The sequence below is a fragment of the Mesoplodon bidens genome (genome assembly GCF_964165515.1).
Source record: "Mesoplodon bidens genome assembly, chromosome: 11".
Taxonomy (NCBI): domain Eukaryota; kingdom Metazoa; phylum Chordata; class Mammalia; order Artiodactyla; family Ziphiidae; genus Mesoplodon; species Mesoplodon bidens.
In genome coordinates this window covers 10,828,686-10,850,357 of record NC_138167.1, presented here as the reverse complement: position 1 = coordinate 10,850,357, position 21,672 = coordinate 10,828,686, and the positions used below count along the sequence as shown (strand labels likewise).

The window sequence follows — 21,672 nt, the reverse complement described above, 5'->3', positions numbered from 1 at the left end:
GTTCTTACAATAATACTAGATTTTATAATTGCTTGTGTATTTACCTTTACTGAGATCTTTATTTCCTCACATGGCTTCAAGTTACTGTCTATTGTTCTTTCATTTTAACCTGCCAGACTCCCTTGAACATTTCTTACAGGGCAGGTCTAGTGGTAGGTAACAAACCCTCTCAACTTTTATCTTAGAATGTCTTACTTTCCTTTCACTTTGAAGGACAGCTTTGTTGAATAAAGCGTTCTTGATAGACAGTTTTTTCTTTTAGCATTTTGAATATATCAGCCCACTGCCTTCTGGCCTTCAAAGTTTATAATGAGAAATCTGCTTATAAATCTTATTGAACATCTCTTATATGTGATGAATCACTTCTCTCTTGCTGCTTTCAAAATTCTATGTCTTTGGCATTTGACAATTTGATTATAATGTGCCTTGGCATGGATTTCTTTGAATTCACCCTACTTGGCATTTATTGAGCTTCTCGGATGCTTATATTCACGTGTTTCATCAAATTTTGGGAAGTTTTCAGCCATTATTTTTTTAAATAGTCTCTTTACCCATTTTTCTGTCTTCTCTTTCTGGGACTTCCACAATGCATGTATTGGTCTGCTTGCTGGTGTCCCACAGGTCCCTTACACTCTGTTCACTTCTTTTCAATCCTTTTTATTTCTGTTCCTCAGATTTGATAATTTCCATTGTCCTATATTCAAGTTCACTAGTTCTTTGTTCTGCATGCTTAAATATGCCTTTGATCCCTCTAGTGAATTTTTTATTTCAGTTACTGCACTTTTCAGTTCCAGAATTTCTTTCTGGTTTCTTTTTTAGGTTTTCTACCTTTTTATTACTATTTACATTTTGTTCATACATCATTTTCTTGACTTTATCCATGCCTTCCTTTAGTTCTTTGAGCATCTTTAAGACAGTTTTTTTTTGTTTGTTTTTTGTTTCTTTTTACATCTTTATTGGAGTATAATTGCTTTACAATGGTGTGTTAGTTTCTGCTTTATAACAAAGTGAATCAGTTATACATATACATATGTTCCCATATCTCTTCCCTCTTGTGTCTCCCTCCCTCCCACCCTCCCTATCCCACCCCTCCAGGCAGTCACAAAGCACCAAGCTGATCTCCCTGTGCTTTGCGGCTGCTTCCCACTAGCTATCTACCTTACGTTTGGTAGTGTATATATGTCCATGCCACTCTCTCACTTCATCCCAGCTTACCCTTCCCCCTCCCCATATCCTCAAGTCCATTCTCTAGTAGGTCTGTGTCTTTATTCCTGTCTTACCCCTAGGTTCTTCATGACATTTTTTTTTCTTAAATTCCTTATATACGTGTTAGCATACAGTATTTGTCTTTCTCTTTCTGACTTACTTCACCTCTGTATGACAGACTCTAGGTCTATCCACCTCATTACAAATAGCTCAATTTCGTTTCTTTTTATGGCTGAGTAATATTCCATTGTATATATGTGCCACATCTTTATCCATTCATCCGATGATGGACACTTAGGTTGTTTCCATCTCTGGGCTATTGTAAATAGAGCTGCAATGAACATTTTGGTACATGACTCTTTTTGGATTATGGTTTTCTCAGGGTATATGCCCAGTAGTGGGATTGTTGGGTCATATAAGACAGTTGTTTTAAAGCCTTTGTCTAGTAGATCCACCATCAGGTCTTTTTCAGGGATAATTTCCATTGGGTTTTTTTTTTTCCTCTTATTTTGAATGAACCATATTTCCTGTTTCTTTGTATGCTTTGTGTTTTTTGTTGAAAACTGGACATTTGAATCTAATAATCAGTAATCCTGGAAATCACATGGGGAATGGGGAATTTTCTCATTCCCCAGGGTTTGCTGTTTTTTGGTTTTGCTTTTTGTTTTTGTTTTTATTGTTGTAGGTTATCTCTGCTGAGGATCAGCCTGAGATATAAACTTAAGGTCTTCTCAGGTCTTTTCTGAGCCTCTGCCTTCCCCTGGGCATGTGTAGTAGCTTTCTAATTTCCCTCATATATGCAGTTGCTTGAATATTCTAGTCTTCAATGTCTGGCTCTCAAAGGGGAAAAAGAGAAAAACAAAGGGGGATTGAGGGGAGCACCAGCCCTTTACATCCCTTGACAGTCACAATCAGCAGAGGGGGAAGGGCTTCAACAATGGGGGAGATGCAACGGCAGTGGCTGCCACCATTTTGCCTGCAGCTCTGTGATCATAAGCAGCAATTAGTCAACTGCTAGCTGTACCTATAACCTGGAACAAGTTAGTAATATTTCTGACCTCACATTTCTCATCAATAAAATGGAGATAATAACAGCTTCTATGTCATGGTATTTGGGGAAGAATAAAATGATAAATGCAACAAAACACTTAGCACAGAGCCTGGTCTAGTAAACAGAAAATAAGTATTAGCTATTATGTTGAACCATGTGAAATTGCTGATATTTGATCAATTTTTTTCTTTTACCTAAACAGCCATTTCATAGGCTCATCCTATATGGCTATAATTTCATAGTTGAGAAAACTGAGACTCAAATAACTTAACTTTTTCAACTTAACTTTTTCAATGTGTTCAGCTAATACATGGTAGTGAAAGGATTTTGACCTTTTTACAATCTAAGTTAGATTATGGAGTGACAAACACTCTGCCACTAGTTTAGTAAATACTCTCAACAAAAACTTTTCACTAATAATCAAGAGAAATCTACTGACTGATTACATTTAGCATCATCATTCTAAAGGCAATGAAAAAGAATTTTCCTTCTAACTAAATACCATCTCTTATAAAAATATCCTTCAGAGATCTCAGGGCCAAGAACCAATCCAGATGCCCTCAGATTACATCATTAAGGTCAATAATTTTTCAGTAAAATAGAGCAATTTGAATCTATTTTATACCCTCTGTCAGGATGTAACTGGTCTTTCAGTCAAGAAGTCAACAATGGCCTCTAACTCTTTCTGATTTTGCCCTAGGGCATGGGGGTCCTGTGACTTTGGATGACTGTGGGGATATTGACAGTACTATGATCCTTCTGTACACCTCTGTGGACACCAACAAAGTATGTCTGACTTCTTATCAGGAACTTGGGGTTAAGTGACTAGGTGAGGAGGGTTATCCTGGAAGGCAAATGTTGGGTTGGCCAAAAGGTTTTCTGTAACTAAGATCGTACAGAAAAACCGAACGAACTTTTTGGCCAACCCAATACTAGCAAAGGAATTAAGAGAATTTATGTTTAGAATCCAGAGGTTAGTTTATTTCAGATTTACGATTTTGCCCCCCTTGGGGCCGTATTCCTTAAACATTTTCTCCCATAGAACTTCTTATTCAGAATATCCACTCTATTTACTGTATAAAAAATACCCACCCAGAAAACACTGGTATAAAGACCAGACTGTTGATGGGATACCAATGAGAAGGTGACGGTTTTTTCCTAAGAATTGTTTATTCATTTCCACAACTAAAAATTTGAATGAAGTATTAACTCTTCTCTCTCCTTCTGAAGTCTCATGAAAATCATTAATTGTGTAATCCCTCTGGCACATACAAACAGCCTTCTAATGTTATGCTTTATGTTCACACACTATATATACATAGTACATATCTATCTATAGATAGATATTTACACACCTACATATGTGCTTTATGTTCACACACTATATATACATAATACATATCTATCTATCTATCTATAGATAGATAGATAGATAGATTCACACACCTACATAGTAGGTTCTTTGAAGAAAGGGAGTGGATCTCATTTCTCCATGTCTCCTGTGCTTGGCTTCTTTTTATTTTTTTGCGGTACGCGGGCCTCTCACCACTGTGGCCTCTCCCGTTGCGGAGCACAGGCTCTGGACGCACAGGCCCAGCAGCCGTGGCTCACGGGCCCGGCTGCTCCGCGGCACGTGGGATCCTCCCAGACCGGGGCACGAACCCGCGTACCCTGCATCGGCAGGCGGACTCTCAACCACTGCGCCACCAGGGAAGCCCCTGTGCTTAGCTTCTTATCTGGCACATAGTTGATGGCTGCTAAGCGTTTAATTTAAAAACAAAAATACCTGCCTTTATGTCACCCAGAGTTGTGCCCATCATGAACTAGAAGCCACTGTTCTAACCAAACAAATGGTAGGTAGAAACCTTTTCTTCTTTAAGAAGTTAGGTCCTGACATAACCAGGAATCTACTAGAAAAATTTTGTCATTTTTTCATGTAATTTTCCAATATGAGCATTCTGACATCCCTAACTCATATATTGACTGTATGTATTGGCCCAGCTTTGTAAAAGACATCTATGATGCGAAATGTGGAAAGCTAGAGAAAAGATGCTCAGATTGAGAAAGTTAAACTAGAAGTTCGGGACAGGGGTAGCAGCATTTCAGAAAAGTAATGCATCATTTTTAGTTACATTGTTTTACTTATACTGAACCTTTACTATAATGCTGTATTTGGCATCATACCATGGGAATACCTTAAAATGAAATCTGCTCAATACTTCAGTTTCTAGTAGTAACTACTGAGATAACTACATGCCCCTCTAAGTTATTTGCACCTGGGATGATGCCTTTGCCTCCCTTGGAGAGAGGCAGATAGATACCTGCAGTGAGATTCTATGTCAGCCTTATGATTGCTCTTCAAAATGAAAAATGTGGTTCTGTGCACTTGCTGTCTCCACGGGCAAGTCTAGTTGAACTTTTCAATAATCTAATGCCATCAATTGTGCTGTATGATATGTATCTATGGGGAAAACAGGGATTAATTCTCAAAACATAGGGCTATAGATAAGTTATTCCATAACCAGAGTAGGTCTCAGTAGAGATATAATCTACCAGCCCCTAATATAGGATATTTTCTCTCCTCAATATATGCAAGTTTATATTCTGTTTTCAAGTTAAGAGTATAATTCTGAGAATGTAAAATTTTGTCCAGAATGTTTTGAGGGAGCATGGTGAATTTAGAAGGATGAACATTTTCCAGATGCCTCTTACAAAACTGACTCAATATATGCAGCAGTAATTTAAGGGTATATTAATATTTCCATTGACAGATTACTTGAAAAAAAACCTTTTATCTTGGAAACCTAATGCGTGCCGTGTCTAAGAAAGCACATTAGAGCATAGGCCTAGAAGAGATTCAAAAATTATGTAATTGACAGAACTTAAGAAATGTAGAATTCTCTAGGAGCCCCTTGACGTGTGTAAATATGGATAATGGATGTTAGCTATGGTGCATTTTCTCAAGACATCACTTTTTTTTTTTTTTGCGGAACGCGGGCCCCTCACTGTTGTGGCCTCTCCCGTTGCGGAGCACAGGCTCCGGACGCGCAGGCCCAGCGGCCACGGCTCACGGGCCCAGCCGCTCCGCGGCATATGGGATCCTCCTGGACCGGGGCACGAACCCGCATCCCCTGCATCGCCAGGCGGAGTCTCAACCACTGCGCCACCAGGGAGGCCCAAGACATCACTTTTAATAGCAACTTAATATTGTGGAAGACACTGCTGCCTCCCTTGTCATGTGACCTGGAGCTAGCCATTTAATTTTTCTTGCTTCTATTTTAACATTAGTAAAATGAAAGACTTGAACTAGAAAGACCCAAAGAATCTCTGCTGGGCAGCTGTAGCATATGGTCATAAAGAAACAGAAAACTAATCGGCCCACAAGGAGCTTAAATCCATGTTCATGGTGAGAACCAAGTGGATCTTGACTAGCTCCTGGCTGGTAACATTTACCTTGTTTCGCTGAGAAACATTGCTATGAAATTCAAATGTCATTGGGCAGCACGGTTAATCTCATCAGAAGTCATTCTAAAATGTCTTTTTCTGTTCATCCTTCTTCTTTTCATGCCCCGACACAGTACAAGATTCTTTTGACCTATGACACCCACATAAACCAGACTAACCCGGTGGATAAGAGCCCCACATTCATCTGGAAGAACCACAAACTTCCTAATGATACTCCAGACGAGGGTAAGATATCCTTCGTGAAGTTTCTTTTCCTGAAATTGTTTTTTTGGTAAGGAGAGTAAATTCTGTGGTTTATGAAATTAGCCTGTGTTTTTTGTTTTGTTTTGCTTATTGTCTGTATTAGATTTGCCAGGTTTGTAAACATGGACTTTACGTCTCTGTCCAATGAATAATATTACAGTTCTGATAGAACACTGAAGATATCCCATTCTAATTTAGCTATAACTGTCTTTAATATAGGGTGTCTCTAATAGGGTGTCCTACCTACCCTTTGACGTAAATTTTCCTATAGAAAACTAGATTTGGCAATTGGCAAAATGAACACAGAGACACATAGTCTCACTCCATTTACATTTTACTGAAGGAAACTCATGGAATATATACTTCAGCAAGGAATACTCGATGTCATTAGGCTGAGGGTGGTAAGTGAGCGTGGCCTCTGAAGTCTTCCCCGTTTCCTGAGAGGACGCATACTTGGGTCATAATGATGGTTACCTTCCTACCTGAGATGAGGTCCCATCATGTCATGAAAGCCCTAACACGGCTAGGGCTTCACCCATGCAACTTGCCATGCAACTGTATAACACTGACTGTCACTGGACAGGGCCAGCTGAGTGTCTCATGGGCAACAAGGTCTCAGGACACTCTGCCCATGGCTGGCTTGGCCAAGGCTTTCCACAATAATAGTAAGTAATTCCATATTACTAATCAATTTTTAGGAAAAGAGTTTAAATTTGAACAAATATTTATGCCCAAAGATGCAAAAGAAAAAAAAAAGCTGGAAACATTATTAAAAAAATGACTTAGAAAACTACAATGTATTCATAAATGGGGCAACATGCAACCAATTAAAAATAATTATTTACAAAGAATTTTAAATGACATTGGAAGTTATGAATAAAGTAATACAGCTTTTTTATTTAATGAAAGTCTAACTTTGCAAAACAATGTATAGAAATAAGACTGCAGAAAAATATGCTAAAATGTCAATAATCGTAGCCTCTGAGTAATAGTATCCTAGATTTTCTTTTTGCTTTTTTATATATTTCTTAATTTTCTAAATTTTCCATAATGACTCTTAATTTACCATTTTTAAAAAATATTAAAAATTATAAACTAGAAATACTTCTATCCTAGCCCTGCTCTACAGCCAGAAACTCTGGATGAAAGGTTGATCTGGCTGAAGAGAACAGTTCTGATTAAATGGGCTTGTTTACATTATAGCTGTAACTATGTTTCTAGTTCTTGTGTTCCATGAGTCAAATTTGGTTAAAAATCAATCCTGTGTTTTTAGTCAGTAGACATGAGGTAGTTGACTGAAGCAAAGAGAGAGGTAGGAAGTAGGGATCCCATTCTTCTAAATGATTTACTGTCATCATTGCTTTTTAAAGTTGATTTGTTTTCTTTAGCAAGCTTTTTTTTTTTCTTTTTAATTATCTCTAGAACCATCTTCAAGCTTCCTAGATTCAAGCCAAACTTGAATATATCTCTTTTCTCACAGGCTTCTGCAGCTCTATGCTTCTTTCTTTTGTAATTTTTTGAGTTAAAATTATTTTTCTTTTTCCTTAATTATAGCCCTCAGTGACAGAGTTGGGTTTGTATTTTTAATATATTTCTTTAAAAGTTTTTAGATATTTTGGTTATTAAACAGAAAGTCTGTACTGTGTAAAATAATGAACTTCTCAAAACATGATTTTTGAGAGAGTTCTCATTATTTACCTAAATGAGATCACATTAAATATTTAACATTACATACGACAGGGACATTGCCTCATCCTGGGCAACTTTACTTCATCCTCAGTTAACTAGAAAATTCAGTTAGCCAGAGCTTTTCATTCTTTAACTATTACATTTAGTTTCAAACCTTACAAATTAAGTAACTCAGTCTTTCAAATAGTATACAAATAAGATAGTCATGCCTGGTCTTTCATCTGTGTACACAACTGCCAACTAAGTAACAGAACGTTTCATCTGGAGATTCTACCATCACTGTCTTTTCATTCATCTGACAAATATTTACTTAATGCCAGACAATGTTCTAAGCACCTGGGACACAGCAGTGGACAACGCAGATCTGGTTCCTGTTCCTCACCCAAGCCTTCCTCAGCCGCCTCCTGGGTTCCAATGACATCCATCTGTCTTCCTGCTCAGCCCCACCTCCTACCCACCTCAAACCCAACCACCACTGCCGCCAGAGGGACAGCGCAAATCCAGTCGCATTACCCAACTGCTGCCAAGTAACCCTTCGATTGGCAGCTCCACTTTGCCTTCAGAGTCCAAATGACTTATTATAGCACAAAATGTCCCTGATCTTCCCACGTCTCCAGCCTTCTTTTTCATCTTACCTGAAATCTCTTCCCCACTCTCTCAACTTCTGCCTACTTCCTTAAAGAAAGGGTCTTGCAGCTTCATGCTCCTGGGTCTTTATTGATGCTACTCCCTCTGACTAAAATCTGTCACCACCACCCCCCATAGAACTAGTAAACAACCACTCATCCTCAATGTGTAACTTGGATTTCACCTTTCCTAAGCTTTTTCTTAGCATCTCAGGAGGTTATTGATCTTGCCCTTATTATACCGGACTTCTAGCATATTACTTATATCTCATTTATTTGTTTACACCATACACCGTGTAAGTGTAGGGTCCATTCTTTACTCAAACACAGTGCCTTGAAAGGAAGGAAAGAAGGGAGAAATGAAGGGAGGAAGGAAAGAAGGAAGGAATGAAAGACAGTTTGAGATAACTATGAATATGCATCTATTCAGTCCTAATCTAGACAGTGTTCATTTCAGTCCATTTACTTCTCTAACTATGAGTATCTTCCTCTGTTAAGGCAGAAGATTTGTTAGCTGATCTCAAAGTTCTTTCCAACGATCATGTTCTATGACCTTGGGGTTATAAAACTCAATCTGCATTCACCGTCTATCTAGTTAAATAGGCTGTGATAACCACAGTAGCCACCAGAGGGCAGCAGAAACTTAACCTTAGAACTAATGCGATAGGGTGATTTACAAGTATGTTGAATTAAAAATTACTATATTTAAATAGTATGTAGTATATTTAAATATCATAATTATATTTCATGCAATGTGATGTTTACAGTAGGGAAGAATTGAGAGGGGCTAAGGACTCAGCAGATATTTCCTCCAACTCATGCTGTAGTCTGGAGGCTGGGTAATTTTAGTAGACTGATGAGTAGAATCATCTGCACTGTTGAAATTGTATTCCTCGTACTCACTGTTGTTTTTCGTGTGGGGTTGGGGGTATGAGAGTGGTGGTGATGGGGATGGAAGTGGTGATTGTAGTAATAAACGGAATTCACCAAAGTCAAATATGCCCACAATGCAGCTCCACCTCCAAGGGAATAATTTATTTCTGTGCTAACGAGAATAGAAACCCAGGGCTCACATTTTCACTGTTAAATTTTCCCCTTAGCAGAAAACAAAATAACAAGGAGAGGCAAAGTTATAAGTTAGCAAAGCATAACTCCTTCCAATTCATCCCTTATAGAAAGGTGTGGCAGTATGAACCTTACTAAACCCTCTACCTCAGAAAAAAAAAAAGGTTAGTTCATTAGAAGGACATAATGTGATGAAACAAAAATGGTTCAAAAATACATGTGACATGTAAGCTAAGTCTAATAGCACAAGAGATTTTTTTTAATGTGAATTTATTTACATATATTATTTGGGCATTTTTCTTTGCCTCTTCTCAGAGAGTGAGATGAGCAGGGCCAAGTTTTTATTCAATTATTTATTTATTCAGTAATTTTTTATTGATACGTGACCAGGTACCAGGTCTGGTGCTGCGTGCTAAAGGTATCAGGATGAGCAGACAGAACACTGGCCATGCCTTCAAGGGTCTATGTTATGGTGCCATGAGAGAGAATACAGTGTGAGGTGTTGAGGTGCTACCTGAATAAGATCTGACCACTCATCATTCCAGGGACACCTTCATTAATTATATTTTTATTGTATAAAAATTCATGCACATGATTTTAAAAGCCAAGAGTAGAAATATTCATAATGGAAAGTGAGTGTACCTGGTCCCACCTCTGTGCATCCCTGGCCTTGCAGTCCCTTCTACTTAGTTTTTTTTCATATTTTTAAATAATATGCATATATTTCTTGCTTTATAAGCTTTAGATGTTATCTATTTATTTCTTGTATTGATAAATGAAGATATAGTTCATTTTCACTAGCCCTACTTTTCTCTAAGCTCTTCTCAATATAGTTATATCTTTTTGTCAATACATTTATTGGTGCCTTGTAATTTTAATTAATTTTGCATAAGCTTCGAGTTCTATCAAGTATATATAAAAGTTCTTGCTTCCCAGCTTTGTAAGATGAAGACGTTAGTGTCACTTTCCTTTCTTCTACCTCCTTCCCACCTCCCAAATTCTCCTGTATTTTGCTTTAATTTGTCTGGGCTGCTAATATTTTTTTGGTAGCCATATGAAGCCCTCTGTCATTTACCTATCAGTTAAAAATTACTAAACATTTTCATTATTATTATTATTTTTATAAAGCTAGATAGCATGTCAGGATAACATTTCTTTCTGTATAACTCCAATGTCTCTCCTTTGTGACACACACACACACACACACACACACACACAAATGGATTTTTAAAATTCCAAATTCTCAAACTATTTTACCTCGTTTTATTTTTAGATTGCGCCTTCCTTGAACATCCTTCCCTAGAGTTTCTGATTGGGTCTCTCTTATTTATGCTATAAAAAAAAACCTGTCTCCTTCACCATATTGCTATTACCTTCCAGCTTCTTACACGCTATCTGTTGCTTGGAATCCATTCCGTTTCTTCTTCTTGAACCCTCTAACTTCCTATTCTAATAGGGATCTGTTGAGGCATGTTTGAACAACAACTTTCTTGTACAGTTTTGTTTTTTTTTGTTTTGTTTTGTTTTTTTGGCTGCATTGGGTCTTCATTGCTGTGCACGGCTTTCTCTAGTTGTGGCGAGTGAGCCAGGGCTACTCTTCTCTGCAGTGCGAGGGCTTCTCATTGCAGTGGCTTCTCTTGTTGCAGAGCTCAGGCTCTAGAGCGCAGGCTCAGTCGTTGTGGAGCACGGGCTTAGTTGCTCCACGGCATGTGGGATCTTCGCCTGCGTTGGCAGACGGCTTCTTAACCACTGTGCCACCAGGGAAGCCCTCTTGTACAGTTTTATTACTGTTGTTGTCCTTCTTAATCTAGGCTTAGCCTCTGCACACTCAGAGTCTGCTTCAGTGCTTCGTTGGGTTGGATCCACATTTTCCTGAATTCCACTGACTCTTCTGCGAGTCTCTCAAATTCCTCCTTCTACACAGCTTCACCTACATGCTCATAAATCAAATTCCTTACATTCTTCATTGACTTCCCTCAATGACCTGGTTGAGCTTGGAAAGGACCAGTGGGCAACATTGTCATGTACTCTTCATTCCACACCATCCTACTTTTCCTCCGATTTGTTCTCTGTATTGAAAAACAGTTGTCTATTTCTTCCTCTATGAATCCTCCTTAGGTATATTGGTTTCAAAGACATCAGATAGTCTTCCCACCAAAATTATTTGTGTGCCAGAAACTATTTTATGTTCTTGTAGCTTTTGATGATTCCCGTAAGAAACGAGATGTCTAAACTGTAAGGGTAGATGAAATTAAGCCACTTTGGGGCACATTCCAGTTTTCCTCATAGACCAAGGATGCAGGATCTGTATTACCAATGAAGAGATTAATAAAAGACAGATATCTTTTTTTAATTTAACTTTTATTTTATATTGGAATATAGTTGATTTACAATGTTGTGTTAGTTTCAGGTGTACAGCAAAGTGCTTCAGTTATGCATATACCTATATCCATTCTTTTTCAGATTCTTTTCCCATAGAGTTTATTAAGAGGATATTGAGTAGAGTTCCCTGTGCTAGACAGTAGGCCCTTGTTGATTATTTTATATATAGTAGTGTGTATATGTTCATCCTAAACTTCTAATTAATTTATCCCTCCCTCCCACTTTTCTCCTTTGGTAACTGTAAGTTTGTTTTTACTTAAGTTTGTCTTGAAGTCTGTGAGTCTGTTTCTGTTTTGTAAATAAGTTCGTTTGTATCATTTTTTTAGATTCCACATATAAGTGATATCGTATGATATTTGTCTTTCTCTAAAAGACGGATACCTTAAAAGGTCTCTCCTTTTCCCCATCCTCAAGTTACATTACACAACTAGGATCGTGTGAGGTGTGCACATTGTCTTTTCAAAGGTCCTTACTGGTGCCATTTTCACCGTCTTTTCTGCCCCAGGCCCTCAAATGCTGATGGTCGCCGTCTTCACTCTCACAGGGGCTGTGGCCCTGCTCCTGCTCATCGCCCTCCTGGTGCTCAGGTAACTTCCAGCCCCTCTACCCTGCTGTGCTCCCCACTCAGAGAGGGAGGGGGGCAAGGGGGAGAAGTCATGTCTGTGGGTGATAGTATACATTCACAAGAAGCTCTCCAGACAGAGCTAAGGTCATGGAGGCATTCAGCATCAAAGACTCTATCAAGGGCAGAATATTACTCAGTGGGTGGATTAGAGCTTTTGACCTCAGAGACGTGTGAACTCAAATCCCAGTTCTGGGCTTTACCAGTCGTGTGGTGTTTACCATATTAGCAGCTTAAACATGTTACTCAGCTTCAGCATCCTCATCTGAACTGTTGTGAGGAGTTGAAATAAGGTCCGTATCGTGACAATATACCAGGCATTCTACAGGTAGAAATAGCTGTTTCTGCTGTTTTATTAGTATATTGTGGGCAATTTCAGAGTCTCTATATTACATACTTTCAGGCCGGAAGAGGCTCTAGAAATCATCCGTTCCAAACCTCCTGCTTTAGCCTGAGGAAAGAGAGACCCAGAAAGCCAAATGGCTTGTCTTCAGTCACATCACCAGGTAGTGTGTTGGGCCAAAGGTAGAACTCAGGCCTTTTGATCATCAGTTCCATGATGGTTCTGCTCAGCTTGGACATATGAAGAGCCTAGTGCAGTGCCAGAGACATAGCCTGTATACTCAGAAATATTTCTTGACTATATAAATGAATGAGCGAGTCCCACACTACTTCCTAATCTGTGTGTGTTAAACACACAAAACTTTCTATCCCGTTATAGTACCAGGATCACTCCCATTTCCTAACTAAACCAGACAACAGTTTTTCTCTATGTATCACATGCTTTGGTCTGTGTGTCACTGTACCTTCTCACGATGAGAGTCCAGTCTGTTGCGTGTCAGTTAAAGGTTTCTCCAGAAAGCGGGTAGATTGTTCTCTTCAGTCTGGAGGCAGAGCTTGACTCCTGTGACTCTGTATTACCAAGAAATGTAAGAGATGATTTACAGTATATGGTGACCATTTAGTTGAAGGTAAGAGGAAACCAAAATTTGAGGAGAGTAAAGGCAGCCAATAGCAGGGCCACAGATGTGGCTGTTGTCCCTCAGACACCAAGTCCAAATGGGCGTCAGCTTAAGATAGGATGAATCACAAAGTAAGAAACAGTAACAGGTGGAAACAGGCATTTTCCATTTTCTCTAAGCAGGGAAGGCAGAGATAGGGCTTCCTAATGGCGAGAGCAATACCGTGTCCATGAGGAGATATGGAAGACAGATCTTATTCTTATAGTTTTCCATTCCAACAGCTATGCAAGAAAAGTAGTGAATGATTTATAGCATCCTCTAATTCAGTATGAATGGCGGTTGGCTCTGTGGAGTCCCAAGAGTCTTCTGCAGTGCAGAGATGAGAGTCTGGGAGCCTTCAAGGCCCTAATAGTCACGCCACTTGCCACCAGGTCTTAGGACCAAAATCTTTGGCCAATAATATACTATTTTATATGTATCTTAATAGAAGAATAGTCAGAGTTAGATGGAAGCATAGGAAGAGAATAATCATTTCTGCTTAGGGGACATTCACAAAGTCATCATCAATGACCTTGAGAAGGTGAGTAGGAGTTTGTCAAATGAGCACAAGCAAAGACAAACTCAGGGACAAATAGGCCAATGGAAAAGAATACAGATTCTAGAATCTGACATGAGCAAGCATGAGAACTTGGCATACGATGGGAACATTGTGAGTCAGTTGGGAAATGATGTTGGAACAGTAGGCTCTCAACATGAAAAAAATGAAATTAAAGCCCTACCTGAAACAATACACAAAGCTAAAGTTCATTCCATATGGATTGTAAATGGACTACAGACCTAAATGTGAGAAAGCAAACTCAGAAGAAAGTAATAGAAAATGACTTTATGTCTCAAGTAGGAAAACACTTCTCAGTCAAGATAAAAAAGAAAAGTCAAAGAAGAAAATAATATAACCATGACCTTAAAAAAATCAAAGCTTTATACAGCAAAGCTCAATAAAGCAATAAACCAGAAGAGAGCATTTGCAATGCATCAAAGGACAAAAGATTTGTTTTGCAGAATTTATAAGGAACTCATGTAAATAAATAAGGCAAAGACAATGCAATAGAAAAAAATGGGCAAAATTATGAATAGGCAACTCTATAAAATAGCTAGAAAATATTTGAAAAGATATTTAATCTCTAATAATCAAGAAAATGAAATGCAAAGCAACAAACACCATTTCACATACATCCTAAGGGTTAAAAAGAGGTAAACAATACCAAATGTTGTTAAGAATACGGAGGAAACGGGAATTTTCACAGTGGGAGGGCAAATTGGTGCAACCGCTTTGGGAAACAATTTGGCAATGTCTGTAAAGTTGTGAGTGTGCATTCCTATAACCCAAGAATGCTGCTTTGTCTATACTATCTGGGGGAAATAATCACAAATTCTTGACATTTTGAATGTTGGGTTACATGTTGTTACATTTTTCTCTGTGCTTTTCTATTTTCTTTTTGTTTGTTTGTTTGTTTTGTTTTGTTTTTTTTGTTGTTTTGTTTTGTTTTGTTTTGTTTTTGCGGTACGCGGGCCTCTCACTGTTGTGGCCTCTCCCATTGTGGAGCACAGGCTCCAGACGTGCAGGCTCAGCGGCCATGGCTCACGGGCCCAGCAGCTCCGCGGCATGTGGGATCCTCCCGGACCAGGGCACGAACCCGTGTCCCCTGCATCGGCAGGCGGACTCTCAACCACTGCGCCACCAGGGAAGCCCTGTGCTTTTCTATTTTCTTAATGGATTTTTTAAAAGGCACAAATGCCGAAGAGGAACTGGCTTATTTAGGGATCTGATGTATCCTCTGTTTTCGCCTCACTCTTACTGTGACATCAGTTCAAATTTTTTATTATAATAAAGGGTTGCCTTAGTGAAGGATCTGAGAAAGTGAAATGAAAAAGAAAAAAAAAAAAGAGTACAGAAGACCATCAGAAATCCTTACAGGTCCACAGAAGGCCAGCACTCACCAGTTTGGAGAACATGGAGTCACACCATTAGGCCAGCTGTACTCACCGCTTATCCACCTGAGGGCATCATAGCTCTTGATTTCTCCTAGTGTTCAGAAACCGAATGGCATGAATACTAATACAAACCTATTGGCTGGTTCTATTCCTTTCACAGAAAATATAAGAGAGAACATGCGCTTCGTCAGAAAAAGTGGTTCCACATTCCTCCTGAAAATATCTTGCCCCTGGAGTCCAACGAGACCAACCATGTTAGCCTAAAGGTAAGGTGTCCCTTACCTGGTGAATGCAAGGGCTGGTGCAACTTGCCAGGGATTTGACAAGACTTTGGTACATGGTATGAAATGTTCCAGGCCAGGATCATTTGTTTCAGAATCCAAGACTTAGATGTTTTCGAACTCTCAGCTTCCTATCTTTCCCTTGGCTCTTCATTGCAGTAAATGTCAGCTACTTGAACCAGTGAACACTTCGGTGGAGGCTGAGATATGGTGTGTTCCTCATTCTTTGCATTTGACCCAGAAGAGAAATGCACAGAGTGAGAATTTTTTATGGAAGGGATACGGAAATGGGTAGAGCATTTGAGTTCCTCTAAACCTTGGGGAACTACTCTGCTTAGACTAAGAGACGTGCGACTTACTTGCTCATTGCTGAAAAAAGAGGTCTCTGCTGATATTTGCCCCCATTCTCCCTCAGCCAGGAAATCTCAGCAGCAGCCCATGATAACTCCTCCCATCTGCTGAGGTTGATGCAGGACCTAAGTGGTCTTATCCACTCCCCACAAGGACCTCATGAGATGGACTTTATCATCATAATTTTGCTGATGAGAAAATTGAAGGGCAAAGGGTTGAGAAGCAGGGCAGGATCACACACAGCTAGTGAGTCAGGTTGCTACAAATGGTACAGCTAACATTTCCTGAGTGCTGGTTCTGTGCCAGGTGCATTGACCCATTTCATTGTTCCCGAGCACTTTGGGGCAACAGGGCTAGACTTTCAGGAGCGTGGCCACAAGTTGAACACAGTCTGTGTAACCGTGAGGATCACGATCCTAACATTCACCATGCACCATAGCCTTATCAGAGGTTTTATACCAAAGCATACTAAGAGGAGGTGGAGTCCCAGAACCTCCACGTGAAGGAGTGAGCAGGGTCCCTCAGAGTAGGGCCAAGCCAACAGGATCGTGTGACCTGGGGTGCCTCCCTGCCTAGAATCAGCAAAAGTAAAATTGTTTCATGGGTCAGGTTTGTGCTTGGAGCCTCTCCGCCAGCTCCTGGCATTCCACCCCAAGTCCTGCACGCTGCACTCTGGTGCCTCAGGTCCCCTCACGGCTGTGCAAGGACTGGGTCTTCCCATCCTCCAGAGGTGCGCCACGCTCGAAAGCAATGCTCCTGTTACATTCTGAACCACAAAAATAAAGGTGCTGTTGGCAAAGACCAGGGACTTGCCCGGCGGTCTGGTGGTTAGGACTCCGAGCTTCCACTGCAAGGGGCACGGGTTCGAACCTTGGTCAGAGAACTAAGATCCTGCATGCTGTGCAATGTGGCCAAAAAGTTAACCAACTAACCAAATAAATAAATATTTTTAAAATTAAAAAAAAAAAAGACCAATCTGTCTCAGGCAAGTGTCAGGATGAAATTGATCTTGTGGTCATTCACAGTACAATGTAAACAATCGTCAGATTATTGGCTTTTCAAAGAGAGAATTTATTGACCTGAATGACTTACCAGCAGTACCCTGGGAAGGGGAGAGGAGACCTTTAGAAGGAGTGAGTGTTCCCCTGCCTCTGGTGTGACACGAGGATGGGCTCCCACGTGGTTCACCTCTGCCACGTCCAGCCACGGCTCCACTCCTCACAAGCCTCCCCCACTGCCTCAAAACCCCAATATTGCACTTGGTTCTTTTGGGTTCAGCCTAAAACATTGTGTCTCTGTGCGTTTTCTTAAAATATAAATACTCCTAGGAGTATACCCCATCTACCCCTCATCAGGCCTGACAGAATTCTTATGAGTTAATTCATCAGTTGGCTAAGGAATAGGTCTTGGGGACAGTAACCGAGAAGGAGGAAGGTTCGAAGTGATTCAGAGCAGTGGGGAGTCGCTGTCACTCTGAGGTGCAGCCCAGCTAGGGAGCAGGCGGCTGGGAATTGGCCGTATGGAGAGGTCTTCCGTCGCTCTGAGTCCGGCAGGGCCGGGAGAAGGCCCACGGAGGTCAGGCAAAGTCAGCAAGAGGGGAAAATGCCACACAACCAGACAGGCGGTGGTTCGAGCTCTGGATAAGGAAGCAAGACTAAGGGGCGAGAGGATGAAGAAAGCATCCCGGGCTAGAAGAGAGAGGGTCAGAAAACCAAGGCAGCCAGAGGGAGAGACGTCAGCAAAGCCCCAGTGGGGAGCAACAGACAGAAAAAAAAAAGGTAAAGATGAAGAGGACTTATTTGAGGATAAAACGCCTTTGCTTGCAAGAAAACGTCACCAACTTTGTCTCAGTTGATTCCCAGGTATCCCTGTGAGTTAGGATTGCCCAGATAAGGAAGGGACTGAGGCTCAAATGGTCTAAATGACGTATCGAGGCCTGAGAGGGTGAAAAGAATACTAGACCAGAAGTCATGCTTGGTTTCCATATGTTCTTAGGCCACATGTGGTATCATGTAACCCTTTGGGTTTTTTTGTTTGTTTTTTTTTTTTTTGCGGTACGCGGGCCTCTCACTGTTGTGGCCTCTCCCGTTGCGGAGCGCAGGCTCCGGATGCGCAGGTTCAGTGGCCATGGCTCACGGGCCCAGCCGCTCCGCTGCATGTGGGATCTTCCCGGACTGGGGCACGAACCCGCGTCCCCTGCACCGGCAGGCAGACTCTCAACCACTGCGCCACCAGGGAATCCCCTCGTGTAACCCTTTTGTACTTCATGTATAAAATGCGAAACAGGAGAAGGGGAGACAAGTGACATTTATTAACCTGCATTGTGCTGGGCATCATGCTTGGAATTGGATATAACTTATTTCACTCACGTTTTCAAAATGTCCCTATGAAGTAAGCTTTAAAAAATATAATACACAGGTTTTTATGAGGATCAACTGGAAAGATGCAATAGTTCTCACTCTTTTCTGCCTTTAGACTGGCAGACCAAGAGCCATACTAGCCTGCAGGGGTGTGTGTGTGTGTGTGTGTTGTGTTTCATTCCATATTTAACTTTTTAAAAAATTAATTACCAAATACAAACATCTTGGAATGGCATAGGAAATCTATATTACAAGCTTCTTTTGACAAATCAGATGATCTGGCCACTCCAGGCTGAACCCAGAGCTGATGAGGCTGCCCTCTGAAGCCCCAGCACAGTGTCCTCACTTGCGTTGCTACTTGGGCATTTAGGCATGAGTTCGCAACTCAGATGCACAACATGCTCCCCTAAGACCATCTGTCTGGAGCTACAGGCAATGGTTCCCAATAGATGGGGGAGCTGAGAGAGAAGGAAGCAAAGGAAATCTCTGGCTGAAATAAGCCACAGGAGGAAGGGAGGAAAACCCAGGGTTAAGCTGGCGGATACTTGCAAGGAAGATACCGTTGGAGGGAGAAGGTGAGAATGATAGGGAGGGAACACAAGTCAATTATGGCAATTTTTCTGAGCCTGCCCAGTGTGCTGTGAGCAAACTACAACAGATACAGCCCACCCGCAGAGCCTCTCAGCCTTGTCTGGCAGGGGGGGGGGCGGGGGAAGACTAGATATGGAGCTTGTGGAATAATTGGCCTTTCCTTGTGCCAGATCGAGGATGACAAGAGACGTGATACAATCCAGAGACTACGACAGTGCAAATACGACAAAAAGGTGACTCTAGTCTCCTCTGCTCTTCTGAACTCTCAATCAGGGGTATGTGGTGCTGGGCCTTCTGACTCATTGTCGCCCCAGCTCTGACGTTGGCAGTGCGATGGCCGGGGTGCCCGGGCTGACCCCACGGGCTGTTCTTGGAGCCTTTCACAGGGATGGGCAGGGCTCTGCTTCAAGGGTTACAACACTCACAAGTCATGAGTATATTGAAGGAAAAATAGAATTTTTAAGAGGGGGAGAGTGAAGGAAGGAAAAGGAAAAATTAAAGAGATTCAGAGCAGTCCAGGCAACCCTGTATATATTTCAGCTCATTGCAGTGGGAATATTACAATCCCATAGGGGGGTTTTGTATCTTCTTTCCCTCCCTCCCTCCCTTCCTCCCTCCCTTCCTTTCTTCCTTCCTTTTCATTTAGTCATTTTTAAGAAACATTCCCATCTGAGCCTACCATATCCCAGGCACTAGTTACCAAGGATATAAACAGCAATAAAAGTGTTACCGCTCTCGAGAGCTTACAGTATTGTGGAAAGATAGACACGTGAGCAAATTATTATAACATGCATATGAGTGGTCATGCTACATTATCTCCTTAATTCAATGGATCTTTGCAGCGAGTGATTCTAAAGGATCTCAAGCACAACGATGGCAATTTCACCGAGAAACAGAAGATAGAATTGAACAAGGTATGTGTCCCTTACTTAACACCTTTAAGTGAGAAAGAGCTTCACTCCATTTTCCCCAAGCATTGAGGTCCCTGGTGGAGCAAGGTGTTATTGGGGAGGCTGACAGAGAAGTCCTCAGACTGAGAAATGGGTGACCATACTCGCTGAAAATTCTACCAAAATATGTTGAAGGGTGATGTTTGATGGTGTAAAACACGTCGGCATGTCCTAGAAAGTGGTCCTGATGTGATTTGAGAGTACTCAAAGGTTTGTATTCAAGTCCCCTTGCTGACAAAAGAAAGGCTGTGGGGTAAGATGTAATTCCAAGTGCAGTAGGAAATGAACTGACACTTCATTGTATCAAGAGCAATACATCTTCCCAGAGATCTGAGACACGGCATGTTTTATTAACATATTAGTTTTTACTCAGGCGCTCCTTTCTGGCTGACTTGCTTTGTAAATAAACATGTTATATCTTAGTTGCTACAGATTGACTATTACAACCTAACCAAGTTCTACGGCACGGTGAAGCTTGATTCCATGATCTTTGGGGTGGTTGAGTTCTGCGAGAGAGGATCCCTCCGGGTAAGGAACCAGGATCGTTTCCAGTTCCCTAACTAGCCAACCGTATGCAAAAAAAGAATATTTAGTAGCGATTTTAAAGGCTCACTCAGTGAAATATCAGAGAGTTATCAGGAAAAGTGTATGGGCCCATATGCTTGTCAAACTAGATCACTCAGGTTTTGTCAGTCGTCCATATTATATCTTTATAAGAAAACTAGCTAAGAAATATTCAGGAGTGTAGGCTTGAAAAAACAAAGAACAGATGTGGAAGAGTGATTGCCTCTTGATTCATTTTATTTTACTGGCATACTTGCTTTCGTATTAAAAGGAGACCGGATGGTCATTACGACAGCAAGGAGGCTTGTTCCTAAATCCTAGTTCTGTCTAAATCCTACCCTTGTCTCCCTTGGGAAGCATTGAGGATGACCCAGGAGTTGCCAGATGGGGTCAGGAATTCTGGCTGAACAAGTCCAAAGCAGAAAAAGAAAGACAGGACTGAGGCAAGTTCTTGGGAAGAACCAATTATCGAGCTAAGAATATCCAATCATTGGCTAATTCAGAAGGGCAGGCACACACAGAAGCATTCAATCAAAAAACAAAGTCAGGGGCTTCCCTGGTGGCGCAGTGGTTGAGAGTCCGCCTGCAGATGCAGGGGACACAGGTTTGTGCCCCGGTCCGGGAAGATCCCACATGCCGCGGAGCGGCTGGGCCCGTGAGCCATGGCCACTGAGCCTGCGTGTCCGGAGCCTGTGCTGCGCAATGGGAGAGGCCACAACAGTGAGAGGCCCACGTACCGCAAAAAAAATAATAAAAAAAAAAAAAAAAAAAAAAAAAACAAAGTCAGGTGTCGAGGAAGAGGGGGGGAGGGGCAGGAAGGAAACCGGAACAGTTGCTTCAAAAAGTATCGAAATATTTGCTGCTCACCTTGAGCGCTTTCTAGGCATATGTTACAAGAGGTTTCAGCCTTTTAAATACCTTGGGGTAGGGTGACCATATAATTTCATTCTCAGGATCCTTTGAGAATGAAAGGGGGTAACAAAATAATTATGTGGTAACAGCAGACATAAACTGCAACTGGCCCCAAGCAAACCAGGAATTGTGGTCACCCTACCTATGGGCTCCTTTCCGACCTCGTATCTCTTAAAAACCTCAATGTTTTCCCCAACAAAGCCAGAATACTAACATTGGGGGCAGCAGCAGCTTCAAAGAGGTCCAAACATTCATAATTCAATAAAATTTTAAGATAATAAAATGTGCTGAACTAATAACTTAAATATTTTTGTTCAATAAGCTTCAATTTAAAAAAAAAAAAAAAAAAGACAAACACAA

At 41.0% G+C, this 21,672-nt stretch overlaps 1 protein-coding gene across 5 annotated transcripts in view; it reads left to right on the top strand.

Annotated features, from left to right (window-relative positions):
- Window positions 1–21,672, top strand: part of GUCY2C (guanylate cyclase 2C) — a 112,759-nt gene that overhangs the window by 64,410 nt on the left and 26,677 nt on the right. For 4 of the 5 annotated variants that reach the window (XM_081248126.1, XM_081248128.1, XM_081248127.1 and 1 more), the window contains 7 exons: window positions 2,958–3,043; window positions 5,836–5,947; window positions 12,233–12,314; window positions 15,464–15,569; window positions 19,057–19,119; window positions 19,729–19,800; window positions 20,260–20,364. In XM_081248126.1, the coding sequence (XP_081104252.1) occupies window positions 2,958–3,043; window positions 5,836–5,947; window positions 12,233–12,314; window positions 15,464–15,569; window positions 19,057–19,119; window positions 19,729–19,800; window positions 20,260–20,364 (626 nt within the window). The remainder of the gene's footprint in view (window positions 1–2,957; window positions 3,044–5,835; window positions 5,948–12,232; window positions 12,315–15,463; window positions 15,570–19,056; window positions 19,120–19,728; window positions 19,801–20,259; window positions 20,365–21,672) is intronic. The other variant, XM_081248130.1, reaches the window with a different exon arrangement.